The 21363-nt window shown below is 39.2% G+C and overlaps 1 protein-coding gene and 1 long non-coding RNA gene across 2 annotated transcripts in view; one reads left to right on the top strand and one right to left on the bottom strand.

The window, feature by feature from the left end:
* DNAH5 (dynein axonemal heavy chain 5) overlaps positions 1 to 21363 on the top strand; it is a 555556-nt gene that overhangs the window by 255264 nt on the left and 278929 nt on the right. Inside the window, exons 44-52 of the mRNA XM_019521239.1 lie at positions 1549 to 1725; positions 2856 to 3060; positions 5261 to 5403; positions 5736 to 5870; positions 9053 to 9175; positions 10123 to 10336; positions 11941 to 12164; positions 14121 to 14319; positions 18633 to 18805. Of these exons, the coding sequence (XP_019376784.1) occupies positions 1549 to 1725; positions 2856 to 3060; positions 5261 to 5403; positions 5736 to 5870; positions 9053 to 9175; positions 10123 to 10336; positions 11941 to 12164; positions 14121 to 14319; positions 18633 to 18805 (1593 nt within the window). The remainder of the gene's footprint in view (positions 1 to 1548; positions 1726 to 2855; positions 3061 to 5260; positions 5404 to 5735; positions 5871 to 9052; positions 9176 to 10122; positions 10337 to 11940; positions 12165 to 14120; positions 14320 to 18632; positions 18806 to 21363) is intronic.
* On the bottom strand, positions 16025 to 21152 carry LOC109300560. Its single transcript, XR_002098263.1, has 3 exons — positions 20238 to 21152; positions 18192 to 18259; positions 16025 to 17051 (listed from the first exon to the last, which is right to left on the bottom strand). It is a non-coding gene; the product is annotated as an uncharacterized LOC109300560 (long non-coding RNA).

The following is a 21363-nucleotide window of genomic DNA, read 5'->3' as shown; positions in this document are numbered from 1 at the left end:
TCTTTTATTAGACCAAAGATATCAGATTCACCCAAAGAACCTTGTCTGCCTATGTCCTTAGACCAGCATGGCTACAACATACACCCTGTAACATGCAGACCATGACTCTTGTGAAGACTTCACAGGAGAGCTTCAGGGAATTATTTAAAATTTAAGCAATTATGTATATCGTGTGTGTGTGTGTGTGTGTGTATAAAAAAAATCTGTTTTTCCTGTTACCTAACGTAACTGTTGACTACTTTGCAGATATTACATTAGGAGGTAAAACTTTCCTTAGACAAGCATTTATTTAAGCGGCTGAGGGCTGCTGCTTAAATCCTTACATACTGAGCTACCACAGCAGGAAAAAACCCCATTACTTTAATTTTGAACTAGTTAGGAGTTTTAAAGTTAAGACATCAAAATCAACTAAGCTGATGCAAAAATAGAAGATATGTGGTGCAACCCATATAGCTTCAGCAAGTCTTAGCATCTTCAAGAATGTGTATTAAGAAATATAATGCAAACTGGATGTCAAGTCACATAAAGAAAATAACTTTTTTCCACTACATATGGAAAACTAGTCAAGAAAAATGTACGCTATTTGCTTGAATATCATTTCACAGTAGCCTTATTCATAACTTAATTCTTTAAACTGTGAGCATCCAGGAGTGAATGCTCTCTTCAAGCATATTAAGGAAAATAACTGCTTTTTATTGGTAATTAAATAGAAATGATAAACAGATAATTATTAGACTGGAGATGAGTTGGGATTCATAAAAAGGTGCCTGGAGAAAAAAATCTGACTTGAGCAGTAACTGCTGTCATAGGGAAAGACTTGCAAGGATATAGGAGTACATGGCTATAGAAACTCAGCAGAATCTGGGAAGAAAAAGAACAAATCTCAAAAGATTTCTTTGAAAGTATAGTAAATGTGAAGACAAAATATTGCTAAAAGAGCAGGTTGCCATAAAAAGTTGTATAAATAGTAAGCAGTAGCAATAATGGGAACTATTTCTACTTCTGACCTGATGTGGAATCATGCAAGAAGTGGGTGCACAGTTTCTTGACTTCGGGCAGGTTGACAGGCGGTTGATAGCTAGGAATCAATGAAACTTGCATGTTGACTTGCAACACAGTAAAAATAAACCCATGCATAATATATACATATGTAAAAATAGAAGTTTGGGAAACTGTGATCTGTAGATTTACTATGTTGATTAGACCTGCTGAACTCCAAAATGAAGATGTTTTCAACTGCTGCACTGGGTTATAGCAGTAAGTATGGGTAGATGTCGTCATCACTAGTGATTATCATGCAACTTAATGAGCCCTTTAAACCATTTATTGTCACATGGAAGAACTGAAGAGTGCCAGACGTAGCTGATAAAGAATGGAAGTGGGCAGTTTTGACTCCTGTGCAGTGACTACTGATTTTCTGCATTGTTGAGGTCATTGTGATTTTCAGTAGCCATGTGCAGTGGCTCTGCTGTTTGCACTGTGAACCCATAAGTTCAATCAATTTGAGGCTTGTGGATATATATGTTTTCTTACTCTGGATTATAACAGGGCTTTCTGAAAAAACGTTCCCTGCAAGAAGCTGAAATTCTACGCCAGCTGTATACTTCATCTTTCCCAGACCTGTATCATTTCAGTATCCAGGCCTTGGAATACAAAATAGAGACGCTGGAGGCCTTTGTGATCATGCAGAGTATTAGTATGCTGCAGGGACTTATTCCCCTAAAGGTAAAGAAAATATCTTTACTGACATTCTAGATAATGTAATTTTGTATTTTATGTCTATGTAGAGGAGAAAGAAGCATCTTGAAAGCCCCAAGAACTGAAATTATCACAAACACACCTTGCTGGGGTCATTTGACTCCAGTACTCTTTCCTGCCATGGCAGGGGGTTGGACTAGATGATCTGCTCAGGTCCCTTCTGACCCTAGAAACTATGAAACTATGAGTATCTTAGTTTTTTGCTCTTGGAAAATGGCAGTTATGATGAGTTGCTTCTATTTCATTTATTTTTTGTAGTGCTCTTATACCTTTTAGATTTGACAATATTATGAATGGTCAGGGAGCATCAGACAATTTCCCTGAACTCAGCCACTGAGTGGCATACAGAAATATTAATGGACCCAGAGACTTTTCGTTTGCAACTTGTTTGGCCTACAGACCAGTTTGTTGAATGTGGTGACAAAAAGCTAATATCTGGATTTTTTTTAAAGTTCTATTGAGTGACCCACTGAAATTGGCTTCCCATTGATCTATTCTAAAGCCTTCTAAAGGTCAGTTATGTTGTTGCATTTTTCAATATTTTTAAGAGATAACACCAACAAAAAATCCTGCTTCAAGGCTGTTTTAAGTTAAAAGCCTCTCCTGCACAATTCATCATCTAAAGTTCAGTCAAGCTTGAGATGTAGATCTACAGAGAGAGTTCTTAAGAGGAGTAGACCAAAGACCTAAAATAGAATGATGGACCCCCACACTAAGACACTTTGGTGTCTGGGCCTAATCCTTTAGGAACAAATCAGTAACTTGATAGTAGAGTTGGCATACTGTAGTTGCTTATACAACAAAATGTGCTTGCAGACTTGTAGAATGAGGCTATTTAAAAATTTTTCTTCAGGTTTCTGTGGAGAACTGGGTGAGCATTCTGTTATCTTTATTTCTTAGTATATACTTCTCTAAAGTGTAGAAAATAAGCTATAGTGTAACTCATTATTTATAAAGTGACCCTGGTGTAGAAATTTCAGTAAATCCAAAGCTAATGATTTGCAATCTGACATAATGATCAGATTCTCAGAGTTAGGTGTCCTTTTTTTTCATGGGAGACTATTAAGCCATTAAAAACAAAAATACCCATCATTCAGGAGCAAGGAGGGGAGGTTACTTCAGAGCACTTGGAAAGGCTGTACATCTTTTCCCTCATGTGGAGTGTTGGAGCATTACTGGAACTGGAAGATAGATGCAAGATGGAGCTCTGGCTTCGGAATCACGGCACAATACAACTTGATCTCCCTCATATCCTGGAAGGCAGTGAAGATACCATGTTTGATTACTATGTGACTCCTGATGGTTAGTAACCTGTTACTTGAAATTTCCTAACATTTTAAAGAAAGACAACCTTGAAATGGTGCATGTCATAAGGTTCTTTGAATCAAATGCTTGCTTCTGGTTCATTTGCTAATTTTTGTTCAACAAACAGAACTCAGTTGCTTTAGATAATAAAGCATTCTTGTATTGTGAGGGAGTCAGACAAGACAATCTGTGTAAGGCAGGGGTGATCAACATCAGTCCTCCAGCTCCATTGCATCCGGCCTTCAGGGCTCCCCACGGGTCTGGAAACTTGGCAGTGGGGGAGCAGTGGCTATTAGTACAGCTACCCTCTCCCTTGCCAAATCCCCAAACTGCATTTCATATGTGGTCAAAGCCAGGCTACACCCTCTTCCCCTATAGGGCCAGGCCATACCACCACTCTGGTTCTAGTTTGGGGCTGGGTCACTCCCCCTTACCTTCTGCAGGGCCAAGTTGGGGCCTGGCCATACTCCCTTCCCTCACAAAGCTGGGCCATGCTCCCTTCCTTCCTGTTAGGACTGGGTCTGCCTGCCTCCAGCCCCTGGCCTCTGCACAGCCAGATGGTTCCCACTGCCCGTGCCAGATCAAGCGATATCTGGATCCAACCTGTGGGTGGACTGGCCACTGACAATCTGGTTTACTGGGAAAAAGGTTGGGTGCCAATGGTGCAAGGCATCAAGTATTGTGTGTCTGTGTACTGTCTAAAGAATAATAGTCAGCAAGCTGGATGATTACTCTGGCTGTCACAATAATAAGTGTCTTTTGAATAGGGAAAATTCTTTCCCAGGGGTTTTGAGAGGGCTAGAGCTGTAGGGCAGTAGTTCTCAACCTTTTTCACACTAGGAGCCATTAGTATTAGGGCTGTGCAAAATATTGCCGGGTGTTTAGTTTCAAATCTGTTTTGATGCTTTTTGAGCTTGAAACAGTGAAATCAAAACAACAAAAGCCTTCAAAACAGTTTTTTTAAATGAAATATTTCAAAAATTTCAAAACACATTGGATTTCGAAGCTGGGCTTGCTTGGCTTCAGCTCCAGTCCCAGCTGGCAGCAGTAGCCTCTTGTTATCCAGCACAGATCTGGGGGCTGTTCCCCCGGGAGGATTCTGGCACAGACCCAAGCTTTCCCGGGGGTGCAAGCCTCCGAATCTCCATGCTGGGTGACACCATGCTGTTGCTACTGGCTGGGGCCAGCGGCAGCACCAATCTTCGCAGTGCTGGGTGTAGGCTGCACCCAGTGCCAGTCCCAGCCAGCAGCAGCAGCCTCCTGTGATCCGGCAGGCAGATTGGGGTTGTGCACCCCTGGAAGGTGTCTGGTTCATCCCCACAGCCCTCCTGGGGGTGCAGGTGGGCCTTCAATCTGCCTTCCAGATTACTGGAGGCTGCTGCTGCTGGCTGGGGCCAATGAAAGCACCAATCTTCCTGGTGCTGGGTACAGGCTGCACCCAGCGCCAGTCCCAGCTGTCAGCAGCAGCCTCCTGTCAACTGGCAGGCAGATCAGGGGCCCACACTTCTGGGAGGAATTTGGCTGCAGCCCTCTGGAGGGTGTGGGCCCCTAGATTTTCCTGCCAGATGACAGGAGGCTGCTGCTGCCGGCAAGTGACAGTTTTGCTTGTCAACAACTTGAGGTGCAGTTTCCCAGAAATCTCTGCACCTATCTCCTTGAAACTTGGCAGACTTTATGCCCACAGAAAGGGCTACTGTCCCTGCAGGTTTCATCCAAAGCAGGCAAGAAATGATAGTTATAGGCAGTTTCGTGCTTCCTTATTATAGCCTATGGGTGAAACGTTGAAACAGTTCAGACTAAACAAAACAGAACAATGCTTTTGAAATGAAACACTGTTCCATCGAAATGGAAGTTGAAGTGGAATGGTGCTGTTTCACACAGATCTAACTAGTATAACTGTCAGCTTGCGAATGAACCACAGAGTCTGCCCGCCTGCCCGCTGCCCTGCAGTGTGTTTTCCCACCCCTCCTCCCCCCTGCCTAGCTGTGTGCTGGCTTCATATAGTCTTGCAGTGTTTCCTTCAGATCTCTCTGTGACCCACTCTTGTGGCATGACCCACAGGTTGAGAAATGCTGCTTTAGGGGATAGGATTTACTTCTGAGGCCCTGTAGGTGACAATATATTTGATTTACTAGAGATGGGATGTAGGCAGATGCTTGGAGCTTTGGAAATTTTCAATTTGTTTTGTTCTGACCAGGTAAATGGATGCATTGGAATAGTCGTGTTGAGGAATACGTGTATCCTACTAACAGCACTCCAGAGTATGGCTCAATATTAGTGCCAAATGTTGACAATGTGAGGACAGACTTCCTTATTGAAACAGTAGCTAGGCAGGACAAGGTATCTTTTCTTTTCTTGTTTGGGGTGTGAAGAATGTAATGTGGGGATGGCGAAGTTTATTATAAGTAAAGTATGGCATAATAAAAAAAAAAAGAAAAAAGAAAAAGTGAAGGCACAGTGGAAACAGATGACTCTTTGCCTATATACTCTAAGACATAACACATTGAATTGTTTTCTGTGACAGTACTGTGCTTCCTCCAATTTGATTTTCATTTTGAGAGTTAAGCTTCTGTTTCATTTCTGATGAGTAAAGAAGGAGAAGATTTGATGAGGCTTTGTCACATACTTGGCTCTTTCACCTCTAAGCTCATTTGAATTCTTCTCTTGTTTAGGCTGTGCTACTAATTGGTGAGCAAGGAACTGCTAAGACTGTTATCATCAAAGGATTCATGTCAAAATATAATCCTGAAAGCCACATGGCCAAGAGTCTGAACTTCTCATCTGCAACTACCCCACTAATGTTCCAGGTAGGGTTATCAATGGGGTGCTCATAACAGTTCATCAGATTTATAGATTTGTATGTGGAGAATTTTCCTGAAAGATGTTACCAGTAAATACTTTTAATAATTGGACAATACATTTATAAAAAACAGCAAGATCATGAGCTTAGCTAGAGTGTTTAGCTACATTCACATTTTAAAATATGGATATCTTTGTGCATAAACATTTTTAAAAACAGTTTGACAGTCAGTTTCATCTGAACTTCAAGTGCCATATTTTCTGCAGATCTCCTGATGAGCATAACATTACTCTTGAATTATTTGGCATGATTCACTTACTTGCTACCTGTAACTGATTCTTAAAATATATTCCAGTTCTCCCTAGTTGTCTGCAGTTGTCATTAACTTTCAATAGACTAAGATAAAAAAAAATTGTAAAATGTTTGTTTTAGACAAATGTTATCTGCTCTAGGAATTGTAAGCTGTTTGTCTCCTGAGTTGTGTTCAATCTTTCATCAGGATGATGGTGTGTATAGATAGCTATCTGTGACCAAAAGGGTTATCATTTTACTCATGAGTCTTCTCTGTCAGGAAAAGAAGGAAAATTCAGTTCAGGTTATCTAAAATGAATTGCATCGACCATTAGTTTTTAGATGCAGCGTGTTGAAATTACTATAGCAACCTATTAGTTTACTATATTTACATAAATCTAAGATCAACTTGAATTTAAGATGACCCTGCAGTAATTAGGTTCTGTACATGGAAAATCTATAAATTTATTATATTTTTTCTTCCACCTATGTTCCACCCTCACCTCTCCTCTCTCAACCTCTGTTCCCTATAACCCACTCCCTGCCAGCCTCTGATCCTCAACTTTCCTTTCTCCCTTAGCCTCTGCTCCCCACTTCTTCTTCTCCACAGCCTCCACTCCATGCTTCCCCCACCCCTTTTACTCCTGCTCTGTGCAGGCAGGCTTTGCCCCCATTCTACCTTAGGGTACTGAGCATGGTCCCTCCCAGCCCTCTTAGCAACCATGTGGGCTAGCACTGCAGCTATGGGGTGGCCTGGAGTACCCCACATGGAAAAAGGGGACAGAGCCTGCTGGTGTGGAGCAAGGGTAAGGGAGGGACAGAGAGGGGAAGGTGGAGAAGCAATGACTGCATGGGGTAGGGGAGATGGTGGGAAAAGAGGTGGGAGGGTAGGCTGTGACTGCAACTGCAGCTGTGGCCCTGACCCCACTCTGGGTAGGGGCTGCAGCCCAACTACAGCAGCTGCCTGCCTCCAGCCACCTTAAACAGTGGGAGAAAATATTATTGGGGGTGGGGCTGAGTGCATGCATCAGCATGAAAACTACAACTCGCATTGTACTCTGTACAGTGTGATGCATGTGCTGTTAGTCTCTTTCCTCAGCCATGTGGAGCTGAGCATGCATGAGATGCTGGCTTGGCTGCATGCTGAGCAGTGCTGTGGTGCTGCTGCTGTCACCAGCCACCATAAAATTAGTTTGGGGGGCTAGCCTGGTCTTCTGCAGTCTATGCCCTCCCACCCCCAATCCTCATATTTGGTTCTAACATGAGGGACTTTCCCCTCGTGTATTAAATGGAGGGTGGTTGCCTTGACTTAGAATTGAGTAAATGCAGTACTTGAGAAACCCTTCAAGGAGTCTTTCAACCCAGTGGAATTGCCTAGTGGAAATCAGCCAATGATACTGTATATGTTTACATTGCACTTGGAGGTATAATGACAGTACATATAAACATTCTTGTATTAACCAATTCAGATAACTATAGAAGTGAAGATGCAGTGGCATGATCTTCTGTAAGGGCCTCACAAGCCTTCTGGGAAGCTCTTTGATATGGCCTCTTATTTGCTAGCTAGTATATAGGGTTTGTGCCACTGTGGTTTTATAGCTATCTTAACCCAAGCTAACTACCTAAAAGTTAGAATGGCTATGTCTACCTACATATTCTCTAATTGCAGAGCAGGCATATACTCTCTTGAGAGAGTGCTCAGGCATGTCCCCATGACCAAAGACTGATTGCTAGCAAATTTCATATGTAAAAATGACTCATTTTTAACAGTGCCTAGACTGTTAAACTGGCCTAGAACTGTGAACTAGAACTAGCAAAATGGTGAGAAGATTGACCAGGTATAAATAGAGAAGTTGAAACAGGATATAGACTAGTATTTGCCTGAGGAGAGTGTAGTAACACACTCCATGTGCTCAGTGGGAAAGAAGTCATTGAATGTGGATCCTATGGGTAGCATGACAACAGTGATGAATTGACTGGAAGAGATATACATGGAGCTTTAATATGTGGCAGCTGAAATAATGGCGGTGAAACATTTTCTGCTAATGAATACCTTGGTCTTTAAGTTCAAATATTTAATGATGGCTCTATGTATTAACAATCTACAGCTCTTTGGTTTTGATAATGTAAGCTTTACTTCTTTTTTCACTTTGATGCCAAATTCTCCTAGCTCTTCTTTAACCACCCGCATAGAAAAAGTAATTCAGAACTACAACATTACCAGAATAAACCATTATATATTTGTTGCAGAGAACTAATATGATCAGATCATGTAGAATTTATGAATGCCTCATTTTCTTGGCTCCTCAGAGTTGTTTTTCTCTCAGTAGAACTCACTGTAATACAAACTATGTTCTTGTTCATCTGATGACTTTCATATGTGTGTGCCATACAATGTAGTAAGAAGATAAAGTAAAATAATCATTGATCAAAATGAATGGTTTAAAATGGCAAAAGAAATATGGTCATATTTATATGTTGCCAGTAACTGGCCTTAAACGAATAGAATTTAAATTTTTAAAAAAATCTTAAAAAAAAACAAAAACAAAAAAACAATTTTAGATTTTTTTTTTAAAAGCCTGTTCCAGGACAGACACAATTTGATATTTCATACTTTTTGGGCAGCTGAAGTAGCTCACATTTCTTAGTGCATAACTTCAGATTGGTGGGTACATAGTTACTTGAGCAGGGTACCTTTCTTTCTGTATTATACAAATATTGATATTTCTTCAACAAGTACAGATCCCATTGCCAAATCTGTTTTCTCAGTACCTTGCCTAAGAAAACAGTGTACTGCAAACCCTCAGTATTTAATTGGATTTCCATAAGCTGGTATCCCAACATAAGCTGACAGGAATGGATAGGGTTCATTTTGGCTTACAAAGGTTTCTCTTACAGCGCACAATAGAGAGTTATGTGGACAAACGTATGGGCACAACATTTGGTCCTCCTGCTGGGAAGAAGATGACTGTCTTCATAGATGATGTCAATATGCCTGTAATTAATGAGTGGGGAGATCAGGTTTGTTACAACTGTTTATAAGTATCTAAGTCTTTTCTTGCCTTTCTATTCTTACCAGTGAGTAAGCTAATTCCTCTTCAGCCAGAGAGCTGAGGTGTTATACTTTAGTTTTAACGATGGGTGGGCTCATTAAAAGGACCACCTCTATCATATACATTTTGGACAAAGAAGTAGAACTTTAAAGTGCATTGAAGAGTAAACTTCATGAAGTTCAAATAAAGCCTTGCTTTGGAATATGTGGGGATGAAGCAGTTCAGAATAGGGTTGCCAACTGTTAGGCCTATCTATAACCTTACACCTACAGTTCTGATTTACTAATTAAAAACTTTTATAGTGTATACTGAGGACATTGTGATATATGGTATCAAATTCAGGAAACAGACCAATTACCAGGAAAAGTGTTCCGCAAACGGGGGCAGTTTAATAGGGCTAGTCAGTCAAGTCACTCAGGCAGGGGTTCTCATTTGGTTTAGAACAGAGAAATCTGCCTGAAAGTAATCATGTGCATGCAGATGTTTAGCTGGACAAGAGTCTTAAACTTGGTGGTACATGATGATAAAGCAGAGATACCAACTGAAAAATTCAAGGTCCTATGAAAAATTATTTGAAAAATGGGGAGGGAAACTTCAAAGTCTATTGATCTAACAGAAAGGAAGATGTTGGAATCCACCCTAAGATCAAGTAAGACTCAATCAAATGAATGGCTGGAGAGTTAAACCTCAGTATTAGGATGATGCATGACCTCATGATCTTCCACTTGTAGATGTCCATTGGGGGAGCTGGTAATTATGTGATGTTTTTACTAACAACTTTTTTGTTTGTTTAAAGCAGAGGAATATGTAGAGAATGGAAAAAAAACATACATTTCTATAATTATTTTCCCTGGTTCTCCTGGAAAAATACTCTTTTTGTGAAATATTTTTCCAATTACTAATGGCTGCTTGTAGGTCACCAATGAGATAGTCCGACAGCTGATGGAACAGAACGGATTCTATAACCTGGAGAAGCCTGGCGAGTTTACTAATATTGTGGATATCCAGCTCCTGGCTGCCATGATTCACCCTGGTGGAGGTCGCAATGACATCCCACAGAGACTCAAGAGACAGTTCTCCATATTCAACTGTACTTTGCCTTCTAATTCCTCAATTGACAAAATCTTTGGTAAAGTGAAGACTTGTTTTGGAATATGTGGGGATGAAGCAGTTCAGAAGATGGTTGTCAATTTTTCTCTGTAATTCAATGTTTAACCACAACCTAAGTCTCTAGTCTTGCTTATTCTCTAAATTCACTACATGAGTCTCTAAACTCAGTTAACATTTTTCTAGTACACTAGCTCTCAAACACACTACCTGGACCTTGGTCTCTCTGTGGTTACTTTTTAGGATTGCATCAAATCACAGTATGTTTTGGGATTGCAGAAGACTGGGGAAGTGGCATAAGTGCAGTGCTAGCAAATTAGTGGTGACTGATTTAATGTTGAGAGGAGATGACTTGTGCGCGATGTGTGGTTCCCTTTTTGATGTATTAATGCATAGTCATATTTCACATTCAGGGGGCTTTTGCAGCCTACTCCAGAACCTTTGTAAGTTGCTTTTTTTTTTTTTTTTTAAATTGAGAGTTAGAAGTTGAGTAGACTGTGGGTAGAGAGAGTAGACAGAAAAATTTAGGCTTAGCTGAATTTCAGTTTGTGGCTGCTTGAGGCAGAGAAACAAGAGAAAGGAAGAGTTCAGCTGCTGCTTTCTGTTGCTTTGCTACTACAGGTCCTACAACCTATGGGATTTAAGTGACATTCTTTTCTTTTTTTCCCTTTCCATTCTTTAATCAGTTGACTACTGTCTCATTCTACATCACGCTTTCCCTGTAAGCTAAGGAATTTGACCATAGCTTAAGAATACTGAAGAAACTTCAAACAGAAAACTTAGTTGAGTATAGCTGAAAGTTCAGAAGAATTAAATCTCTTAAAAACAAATTAATTTACTTTTCTTTTCCAGTTATTTCCTACTTGCTTTATACCTCAGTTTCCTAAAAGAATTGTAAGATGCTGCAGGGTTAGGGCTGCAATGAAGATGGGCAAATGCTTTCAACTGTTTCCATTTATCAATGGACATTTTCATTTAGAAGTAAAATTGAGACCGGAACTAAGACTTTTTTTTGTTAACTACTGAACAAAAAACTCATAGCTTTGTTTCCTAGTCGTGTGTGCAAAGAGGGTATTTTGTGTACTCTTGGTGCATGTGCAAGTGGTACACCTGCATAAAGAAACTGTTTTGACCTTTGGAGTAAAAACTAAATACATCCAGTAAAAGCTGTGTTAACCAGCACTTTATTAGCTGGAAAACTCTCATTAACTGGCATCCAAGCGATGCAGCAAAACCGAAACTGGAAATACCACCTCCGGGGGACTTCCCATTTCGCTGTCGCGAGCTGAGTTTTCCTTCGCCACCTTTTTGGCCCAGGGAAAAAGCAGCCTGTGTGGGACCCTACTCCCTGTCCCACAGCACACTGACACTGGGGAGTGCACCAGATAGTGTACATTTGATTAACTGGAATATTTGATTAACCAGCATCCCCCATTCCTGGGGGATGCCAGATAACAGCTTTTACTGTAATGTGAATTCTACGTAGTGTTTTTCAACCTTGCAATGCGCTTGAAGTGCAAAGTCTGACAGCTTTGTTTTAGGTTGCAGCGCACAAGTATTTTCTAGGTAAAATAAAAGTGAAAATAGTGTTTCTGTTTTTTCACTTTTGTTTTTTGCATTTTCCAGGCGTAATTGGACTAGGGCATTATTGTAGTGAGCGGGGCTTCTCGGAAGATGTGAGAAGATCTGTAGCCAAATTGGTATTACTGACACGTAGGTTATGGCAAATTACCAAAATAAAAATGCTGCCCACCCCCGCCAAATTCCATTACGTCTTCAATCTCAGAGATCTGTCAAGGATTTGGCAAGGAATGCTGAATACTATCTCAGAAGTAATCCATGACTCAAATGTAAGTAATGCATGAGGCTTGACCGTCCAAAAATATCAATTAGATTAATTTCAGTGTACAGTAAGAAACATCTCATTGTGTAATCTTTTATCACTTATTCTATATTTAGTTCGGAAGATTCTGATGATATTTCTTCATCCTGTGTTGGAAATCACGACATAAAATGGGGTCCTTGATCCTTAACTGGGTATATAAAGTAGATACTTTCATGCAGTTAAAAAAACCAAACAGAAAACACAAACACTTGGATGAAACAATACGAGTGATACTGATAATTAATACTTAAAGCATTTTATAGATTTCATAGAGTAATCTGAAATCACTGTAGTTAAACTTTGCATTAGTTTTACCATTTATTATGCTCACTAAAATATTAACATTTTTAAAAGCTTAAAATTCAGTTCAGTTTTATAAACAATATTCTGCTATATTTTACTACATGACATGATTTTTCTGAAGATCTGTGTGTTGAAATTTTAAAGCAATGGCAGTACCTGATTCTTGGGTTTGAGGTTTTAAATGGAAGAGAGAATAGCTCTCAGACTAAAACCAGTCTCTGTACTTAACGTGAATAATTCTTCATGTTGTGAAATCAAGTATTTGAAATAATCCTTTAAACTATTTTAAGTTGGTCTAATAAGATATCAGATTCACCCAAAGAACCTTGTCTGCCTACGTCCTTAGACCAACACGGGTACAACCTACACCTCTGAAATAATCCTTTGCTCTTAATTTTAGTTTTTCTTTGAAAAGTTAATTTGTTGAATTCTTAATTTTGAAACTTGAACTCTGATCTTGTAATGTCCCTCTTTGTGTAACCATTATTGGTGTAGACTTACAGGTTCATTAAATGAAGTTTAGCGGGCTTCATTATTGAATCACTTTTATACTGATCCTTACCTGCTTGACAGCTAAGTAGCTTCACTTAACTGTATCTACAAGTTCAAATGTTTGGATATCCCTTTAATCCCTTTGTGTTGGGAACCAGACTAACTAATTTAAAGATATTCCTTGTTCATACCTGATAACTCAATTACAGCAGTTTGTCCAAAAAATCAGAGAGAACAGAAGAAAATCTACTACTCTTTTTTTTTTTCAGTAGAACTAATTCTGAGGATCATTTCTTAATTGCTGCTTAAATGAAACAATTTGGGGTACAGAAAAATGTTTATGGATTTCTTAGAATATTATCTAATTTTCTCCATGAGGTAAAATACACAACTTCTATAGCTGAAGGGTTTCAAGTTCCAAAGAACAATACAGACCACTTAATGCCTGAACTGGGATTTAAAAAGTACCCCTTTTAATTGAATGCATGGGAAATAAGTGCTTTGTCATTAAAAAAAAATAAGTGTTTTTATTAGGATTTACTCTTTTAATTATTGTAAACTTCTATTAGAGCAAGTGTATGGTTCAGATTAGTTAGACAAGCTTTCAAACTCAAGATATACTTCACCAGGTGTGGACCATGACGACTATATCAGTCTTACACTACAGTTACTGTAAAGCACATTCAATGATTTTCTGTAAACTGGTTGATGCTTTTTGGCTATATGATATGGTTTTATTCTCTTACATCACCAACTTTGAGAATTACTCTTGATAACATTATCCAAAATTACCTCAAACTATGGATGCTTTCAAAAAAATTGCAAAGGAAGTAAATCATTTACCAAAATAACTCTTTAGTGTGGATGCTAGATTGAGGCTTCTTTGGAATTTTGTCTTAAATATATAATGTACTCCTTTTATATACTAGACACAAACTTACGTAGAGATTCAGCTGAATCAGAAATCTGAAAAAGGGTACAACTTTGGTTTGCCTGCATAAGAGCAAAGCATTACTGCAGTTAGTTTGGAGATTGTATGATGTTAAAAAAATACTGAGTAAACTCAAAATTTTGTCTCCTAACTTGTGTAATAAATATCCAACTGAGATGTTGAATTTCTCTAAAGGTGTTGATAAAGTTGTGGAAGCATGAATGTAAGCATGTTATTGCTGATCGTTTCACAACCCTAGAGGATGTAAAATGGTTTGATACATCTTTGGCAAAACTGGTTGAGGAGGAATTTGGTGAAGAAAAAAAAGCATTGGTGGATTCAGGAGCTGATGCTTACTTTGTCGACTTCCTAAGAGATGCGCCGGAAGTGACAGGTAATGTTGTTCTGTGGGGTCAGACCAACTCTCAGGATCTCAAAATTGCACTGTTAGACAGGAGAGTGTGACACAATTGCACATATACAAACACACAACTCAGTTAGGGGTGTCCACATACATGCACCCAAATCAGCTTAGGCACATGCATACCTATAAACAATTCAAGTGCACACATGCTACATACACCAAAAATTAGACAACAATCAGTTGTCAGTACCTACACACTCCGTACACATACACAGATCACTAATTTGTATATCACACATGTTAGACCACGACTCCATGTGGCATCCAATGACTAGGGAGATGACGGTCCAATTGCTCATTGATCCTGGTGCTCATTAGCTACAGCAGACAGGGAGCAAACATCAGCACACAGTGCTTACAACAAGCTTTATTCAGAATGGAGACAGCTTCAGACTAGCTCCTAAAAAAACAACAAACCAGGGAGCTGCCCTGAACAACAGTTTTCCAACATTTATACACCTTGGTTCAAACATATTAATATTTATTCCACCCTCATCCCACCCATTTCTCCTCCTACCTCAAGCTCCACCTTGGTTTACTGTTTGCTTCCTTAGCATAGTATTGCCTATGCATTTCATTCATTTACATGCCTCTCTGCTAAGAGCACATGCATAAGACTTTGGCCCCCATCTTCTTTCGGTCATTTGTGCTTTCTCACTGGTTTTCTTGCTGACTTTAGCACCATCTCCAAGGCCATATTTCTGCTTTTGTCTCCTGACACTAGTTGGTGGGCTGTTCTATTTTTACTTAACACATCATGCACGGTGCACCCTACCCCCTGTTAAGAATTCTCTCACTTAAGCATTAGCTGAGTTAGTTGCTTTTAATATATATCTAGCCTTGTGACCAGCGGCTTTTGCTGAGGTTACTTTTAATGTATTATCCAGCCTTGTGACCAGCAGCTTCTGCTAAGACCCAGGAAAAAAACATTTATTCAGCTGCACACACAGCACTCCCTAGATTCTATATTGTTTACTCCAACATCCAAAATCCATATCGTTACCCTAACAACACACACAATGAGATAGATAGATATTCACCTGTTCACACACACAGACACCACCCACCTACACATACACACAGGTGAGTTCTTAACTTGGATGGTATGGTATGTGTGTGTTTGGGATTCCTGGGGGAAAGTTAAGGTGAGAGAGAAAGTGTAAGGAGTGAAAGTTGCTGGGACCAGGTTTAGAACTGGTAGACTCGAGAGAAGCTGGGCTAAGGAACTGAGGCTTTGGGTTACTTAAGGTCAAGTGGCCCCAGGGTTACTCGAGGTCACTGGTGTGAGGTGGGGAAAAAGCCCGGTGGCAAGAAGGAGACAGCCAGGAAAGAGAGGCAGGCAGGCAGCTGCGAGCTTGGGGGCAGATAAGTGGTGGCAAGGAGGAAACAGTTAAGAAACAGACAAAAACCCAACTTGGTGTTTCAAAATAACAGGTTTATTAAACAGACAACACACTACACAGCCCCATGAACTTATTGGTGCACACGCACAATGGCAGCAGGAGAAAGAGACTCAGTGGAAGGGCTGGAGTCCAGGTAGGGAAGAGAAGCAGAGTACAAGTCCTTGGTTGAAGAGAGGGTGTCTATTCCTATTGTTTTAGGAATAAGGATGATTAGACATTTCTGATTATGCTGAAGAGTGAGAACAAGAACAGGAATTACATTTTGGAATTTCTTTTGAGTGATACAACTTGAGAATTCTTAAGTGGGAAATAATGACAAAATTGCTTAGTTACTTCGAAATTTTCATATTGTAACTTCAATAATATTTGTCCCTGCTACCAGGTGCATGAGACGGAATAGCTTCTACATTAACTGTTAGAAAAAGGCATAGCTGACAGACATTTGACAGGGATTAAAACTGTAATGCTCTATTTACTTGGATACTAAGAGATGGAAACTATGGATGCTTTTTTTACCTACCTTGAGTTTTGTTTTTCATTCTCCAATAGCTTTAGAGACCAGAGCAGCCAGTGGGTACAAATGGGGACAATACCCTTGGTTGGTTGTAAAATGAAGTTCTGCATTAGTTGCCTGTCCAAGTACTTGAGGTATTCTATTGTCATCTGGAATTCAGGATCTTAAATCAGTGTCTTTAAAAATCAGAGTAAAGCTCATGCTGACGTCAGTAGGATTAAGCAATTAACTTCATTTTTTGTGGAATAATGAAACCCTCTGAAAACATCCAATGATTGTGGAATATACTGCCTTTGAAAACTACTTTTTACAGTTGTGGTAATCCCAGCTGAGTAACATTATAATGAGTCAAAGCAAAATACTTGAAAGTAACCCAAGCATGCACAGATATCTTGAGGGGAGAAGCTGCTCATGCTTAATGAGGAATTTCTTTTTAACTTCAAATTAGGTCAGGAGAAGTCATCCCATAAAGGTAAGGTTATTGTGTGAGCAAAACAGAATGGATCAAAAAAGTATTTGCTGAATATGGCTATAGTCATGTACAGAAAATAAATCTTCAGCCTAAGTGCAGGGCAGTTGGGTTCAGCATACTGGTATGACTTTCAGTTTGAGGGGTAACACTGGAATTAAGCATTGATATTCTGTTATGTAACAGTATAAAAACTATTAGAGCTTGCTAAACATGTCTTATTTATAGATACATGGTCTATAATGATGTGCAGACATTTGAAATGCAACAAACTTTAGAAATGGTGCTCAGAGTACAGTGTCTTGGAGGATGTGTTCTGTGTAGAGAAGAAAAAGATTCATATTTGGAAAGCTACTCTAAAAATGGCTTTGTCTTAATATCTTACTAATACTTTCGTAAGAGTAAATTTTAAATGCTTATTTCAACCCCAAGATTATTAATCAGTGTTTCCTAGCATTTTGCATGTTAACATGAAACTTATCATTTAATTTTAACTTTGAGTGTTACAAGTGAATTTGTACATTTTGCAAATACACTACTGAGGAGTTATTTATGTTCTCAAAACTTTGACTTCAATGAGAAGAATTTAGACACGAGGTAAAGGCAAGATAAGGTATGTGAATCAAAATTGCTCTTCATTTACTTAACTTCACATCCAAAACTAAAATCTTATTTCCTTGATGGTGTGTGCATCTTGGCAAATATATAATGATGATATAAGCCAGGGCATGTGTGGATTGTGGTATTCAAAATGAGGTATAGATGTGATAGACAGGTAAGCAAACAAAAAGACTTAAGCTATTTCTGCTGTCAGATTTCCTGTTAAACATAGCCCTCAGATCATGGATTCTGCTTCCCTGCCCCCAACTCTCAGTAAACTAAGTTTTGTGGAATTATCTACGTTTTCTAAATTTATACACTTCTGCACTAATCGTGCTCATAAAATTATTTTAAAAAACTCTAGCTAGCAATGAGTCTCCAATAAATAGAATCATGTCCCATGTGACACAGAGATAATTGATAGTTATAAGGAATCAAGCAGTGAACTATATTACCTTCCTGAGGCATGTAGATAAAATGCTGGAATTGCGGGACTTATGTGAATGTAAATCAAAATAGAATTAAGTTGCATGGTGGTATTTGGTGGAGGAAAATGTACTGCTCACCTTTTTACACAGCACAGGTGATATTTTGTCTATTACTTAAATTAATAACTAATGAATGATTAATTAGGAGAAATTAAGAAATGCATAGCAACTTCAATGTGGTAGTAATCTGATGTTCAGATGCTAAATATGCATTTTACAGCCATATAAAGCAGCTAATTCTATTTGTAGCTACCACCATAAAGAAATATATCTTAAGTTGTAGGAGTTGCCTCGAGTTTGATACTGCCAATAATTTACTCAAGGTTTAGGGCAGATAAGTTTCTTATCTTTTATTTTATTATACTTACCCTTTCTAGAGTTAAACTAATGTCTCGGATATACCAAATGGATGCCAAGGTAGTTTTCAGGGGACAATCTGTTAATGTTAAATAAAGGCCTCAGCAATTTGTATGTAATCTATCCTTTTGAATTACCAGTACATTCATATTGCCCATAACAGAAAGGTTCAAACTTATTTCCCGCCTTTTTCCCCCTCCCCCTGTCCAAAGAATGCTACAGTTCAAAACTGTATGGCATTTTCTACCAGCTACAGTAGTTTAAATAAGATTCCAATCCTGATTTAATTTAGATTTAATATAAACTTTTGCTATTAATTTAGAAAGAGTGTACAAACAGATCTGAAGTATTGAAATGCCCCCTTTGGATAGTATATGGAAAGGAGGGTCTTTACAGAGAAAAAAGCCAGCCATCCACTGTTAATTTAGATACTTTTTTTCTTCTCACCACAGGTGAAGAGCCGGAAGAAAATGACTTTGATATGCCGAAAGTCTATGAGCCAATTGAATCATTAAATCACCTAAAGGATCGTTTAAATACCTTGTTACAAATATACAATGAAAGTATCCGTGGTGCAGGCATGGACATGGTATTTTTTGAAGATGCTATGATCCATTTAGTTAAGGTAAGACAAACATTCTCTTCTATTGCTTTATAATTGACAGAATTTTGGTTCTGTGCTTGATCTTTTTACTTTCTTTCATGTTGTTGAAAAATAGTTGCTACTGTGGAGAACAGGGACACATTTGTTGTTATGTTTCATTTTTAAAGTAACTTAACATCAAAGGTTTCTGCAAAGAAACTAGAAGAGGCTAGAAGTACATTTGGTAACAGCCTAACTTGTGATGCAACTCAGAGATGCAGAATTCCTGTTATCCTCTGGTAACAAAGCACATTAGCTCTTTGCAAAACACAGCAAATAAACTTTAGTCCTTGCTTCTAGCCAAGAAAACAGAACTATATGATGCCAACTAAAGGTTTAGTTAATGATGCCTCTCAACTTTTTATCATTTTAAACAATCGCAGAAAAGATTATTGGGCTTGTAGTCTTTACTTTCTCAAATGACTGAAAATTAACTGAGTTGGTTATGTAGGGAGGAACAGGCACAGTTTTGAAGACTGCAACTGACATGGATTCATATGTCCAGTAGCATAACTAGGATGAGGTGACCAGAGCAACAGCCCTGCATGCTGTTTGGGAGGTGGGGGAGTGCAGAAAAATAGCAGCAGCTGCTGCAGACACACAAATACACCAGTGGCAGCTGACAGCTGTCTCTGCCTCCATGTATCTTGATGCTCTGGGTTCCTAGCTGCTTTGTTACATCTCTGCTAATGTCTACCCCTGATTCATAGTAATGGTCTGCTTGGACCCCGTTTTGTCATATCTTCCAACATGAAGCTGGGTGTTCTGCTGTTGCTGCATGGTCTGGCTAAGGCCAGAGCTTCCCTGTGCTCCATGCCCTGAGCTGGAATGGGGCTGGAACCATGTCAGATGGTAAGGGGCAGGTGGGTGGGGGGAAGGTAGTAGAGGCAGGTGAAGGGGGTGTAACATGGCTGCTGCTACTTTGATTCTGAAACTTGGTTTAGGACTGGAGTTGGAGCCACAGCAACTCCTTTCCCCCTCCTCCACCATGCACTCAGATCCAAGATGAGCCCTCCCCATGTTGAATGGGGGGAAAACCTCATCTTGGATTTGAGTAAATATGGTAATATTACTCTTGAAACACATGTAATGTACTTCTGAATGTGTTTCAAGAGATGTAAATGTAACAATTGCTTTCTTGTAAGTGAAATTTGTAACCTAAAAAGAGGTAATGTTGCCTCAAACCTAATTTGCAAAACAGGGCACCCTGTCCAAGTTACCCGAGATGGAGCAAATTGATAAGGTTAGTGATACCAGTAAACTGTTAAGAACATTTCAGTGTGTAACTAGTTAATCATTCTTACTTTAAAAAAAAAAAATAGGGTACTATTTCTAGTCTTTTTTTTTTTTGTAAGTTAAGCATCTAGCTAGTGATTCTAATTTTGACTTTCTGATATATTTAAGGGATACCTACGATCAGAAATGTCTTCCCTCTCTACGCACTTGAATTTGATAACAGTGTAGTTCTTCCTCCTTGGATAAGCAAAATAAATAGAGCAGATGAAGTTTGCAGACCTTAGTTGGTTAATGCAGCTTTTCAGTTAATCTGTTCACTTTCTTGTATATTGTCTCTTGAAGTGTTGACACCAGAACTAGGTGCAAGATTTAAATAATGATCTCTTGCCAATGTCATGGATCATCCCCAGCTCATAGTTATTATTTTCCTCAGTGGTGTAACTAGGGGAGGGTGACAGGGGAACTTCTCTGGGCACCAATTTGGGTGTAGAGACAAAGAAAAATGACTGGTGCCAGGTACCACTTCACTATGCCCCAAGTGCCTGGCCACATTACACTGATTTTCCTGCTTATGCATCATAAGCATATTTGTGTATTTGTCCTTTTAGTCGCACTGTAACATTGTGCATCAACTGGATTTCAGAATCATGGCCAAATTTGTAAAGGAGATCTACAAATGCCATCTCTTCTCTCTTTGAAGATTAATTTATTGCCTACTTGGTGGTTTTTCTTTCTCTTGCTTCCTAGAATCATTAATGGGTGATAATGCTGGTAGAGCGTTGTCTCCTTTTAGGTCCACTATGTCTCCTTGTCAGCTTTGCTAAGTAATGACTGTTAAGTCCCTGATTGCCCAGCCACTGATATTGAAACTAGGAAAAAAATGCTTGGGATAAAAGCTTGAATCCATCAGCAACAATACAGATAGTAGAGGCCCATAACACCTTGGTTTTTAAAATAAATCTAGTATTCCTTTGTTAGTCGTCACTGCTGTAACATGTTAGTTGAAGGACATAGTTCACACTTAAAATGGAAGCATTTGAATTGGTGTGCTTTCCTTCATTGAATGTTAGGACACAATACATAATCACCTTGATCTGTAGATAAAACAGAATCAAGTAATGATTAAACATTTACAGAGTCCTGTGTGCAGGTAGCCTATTCAAGTTGTCATCAGGTCCATGGTTGTGTAGCAACCTGGGAGGGTATGGGCAGCAGAGTCCCCCAGGGCTCGGTCCTTGGGCCGGTGTTGTTCAACATCTTCATTAGCGACCTGGACGAGGGTGTGGAGTGCACCCTGTTCAAGT

Source organism: Gavialis gangeticus, unplaced genomic scaffold (assembly GCF_001723915.1).
Source record: "Gavialis gangeticus isolate Ggan-Ray unplaced genomic scaffold, GavGan_comp1, whole genome shotgun sequence".
Taxonomy (NCBI): domain Eukaryota; kingdom Metazoa; phylum Chordata; order Crocodylia; family Gavialidae; genus Gavialis; species Gavialis gangeticus.
This window is presented reverse-complemented; position numbering and strand designations above follow the sequence as displayed.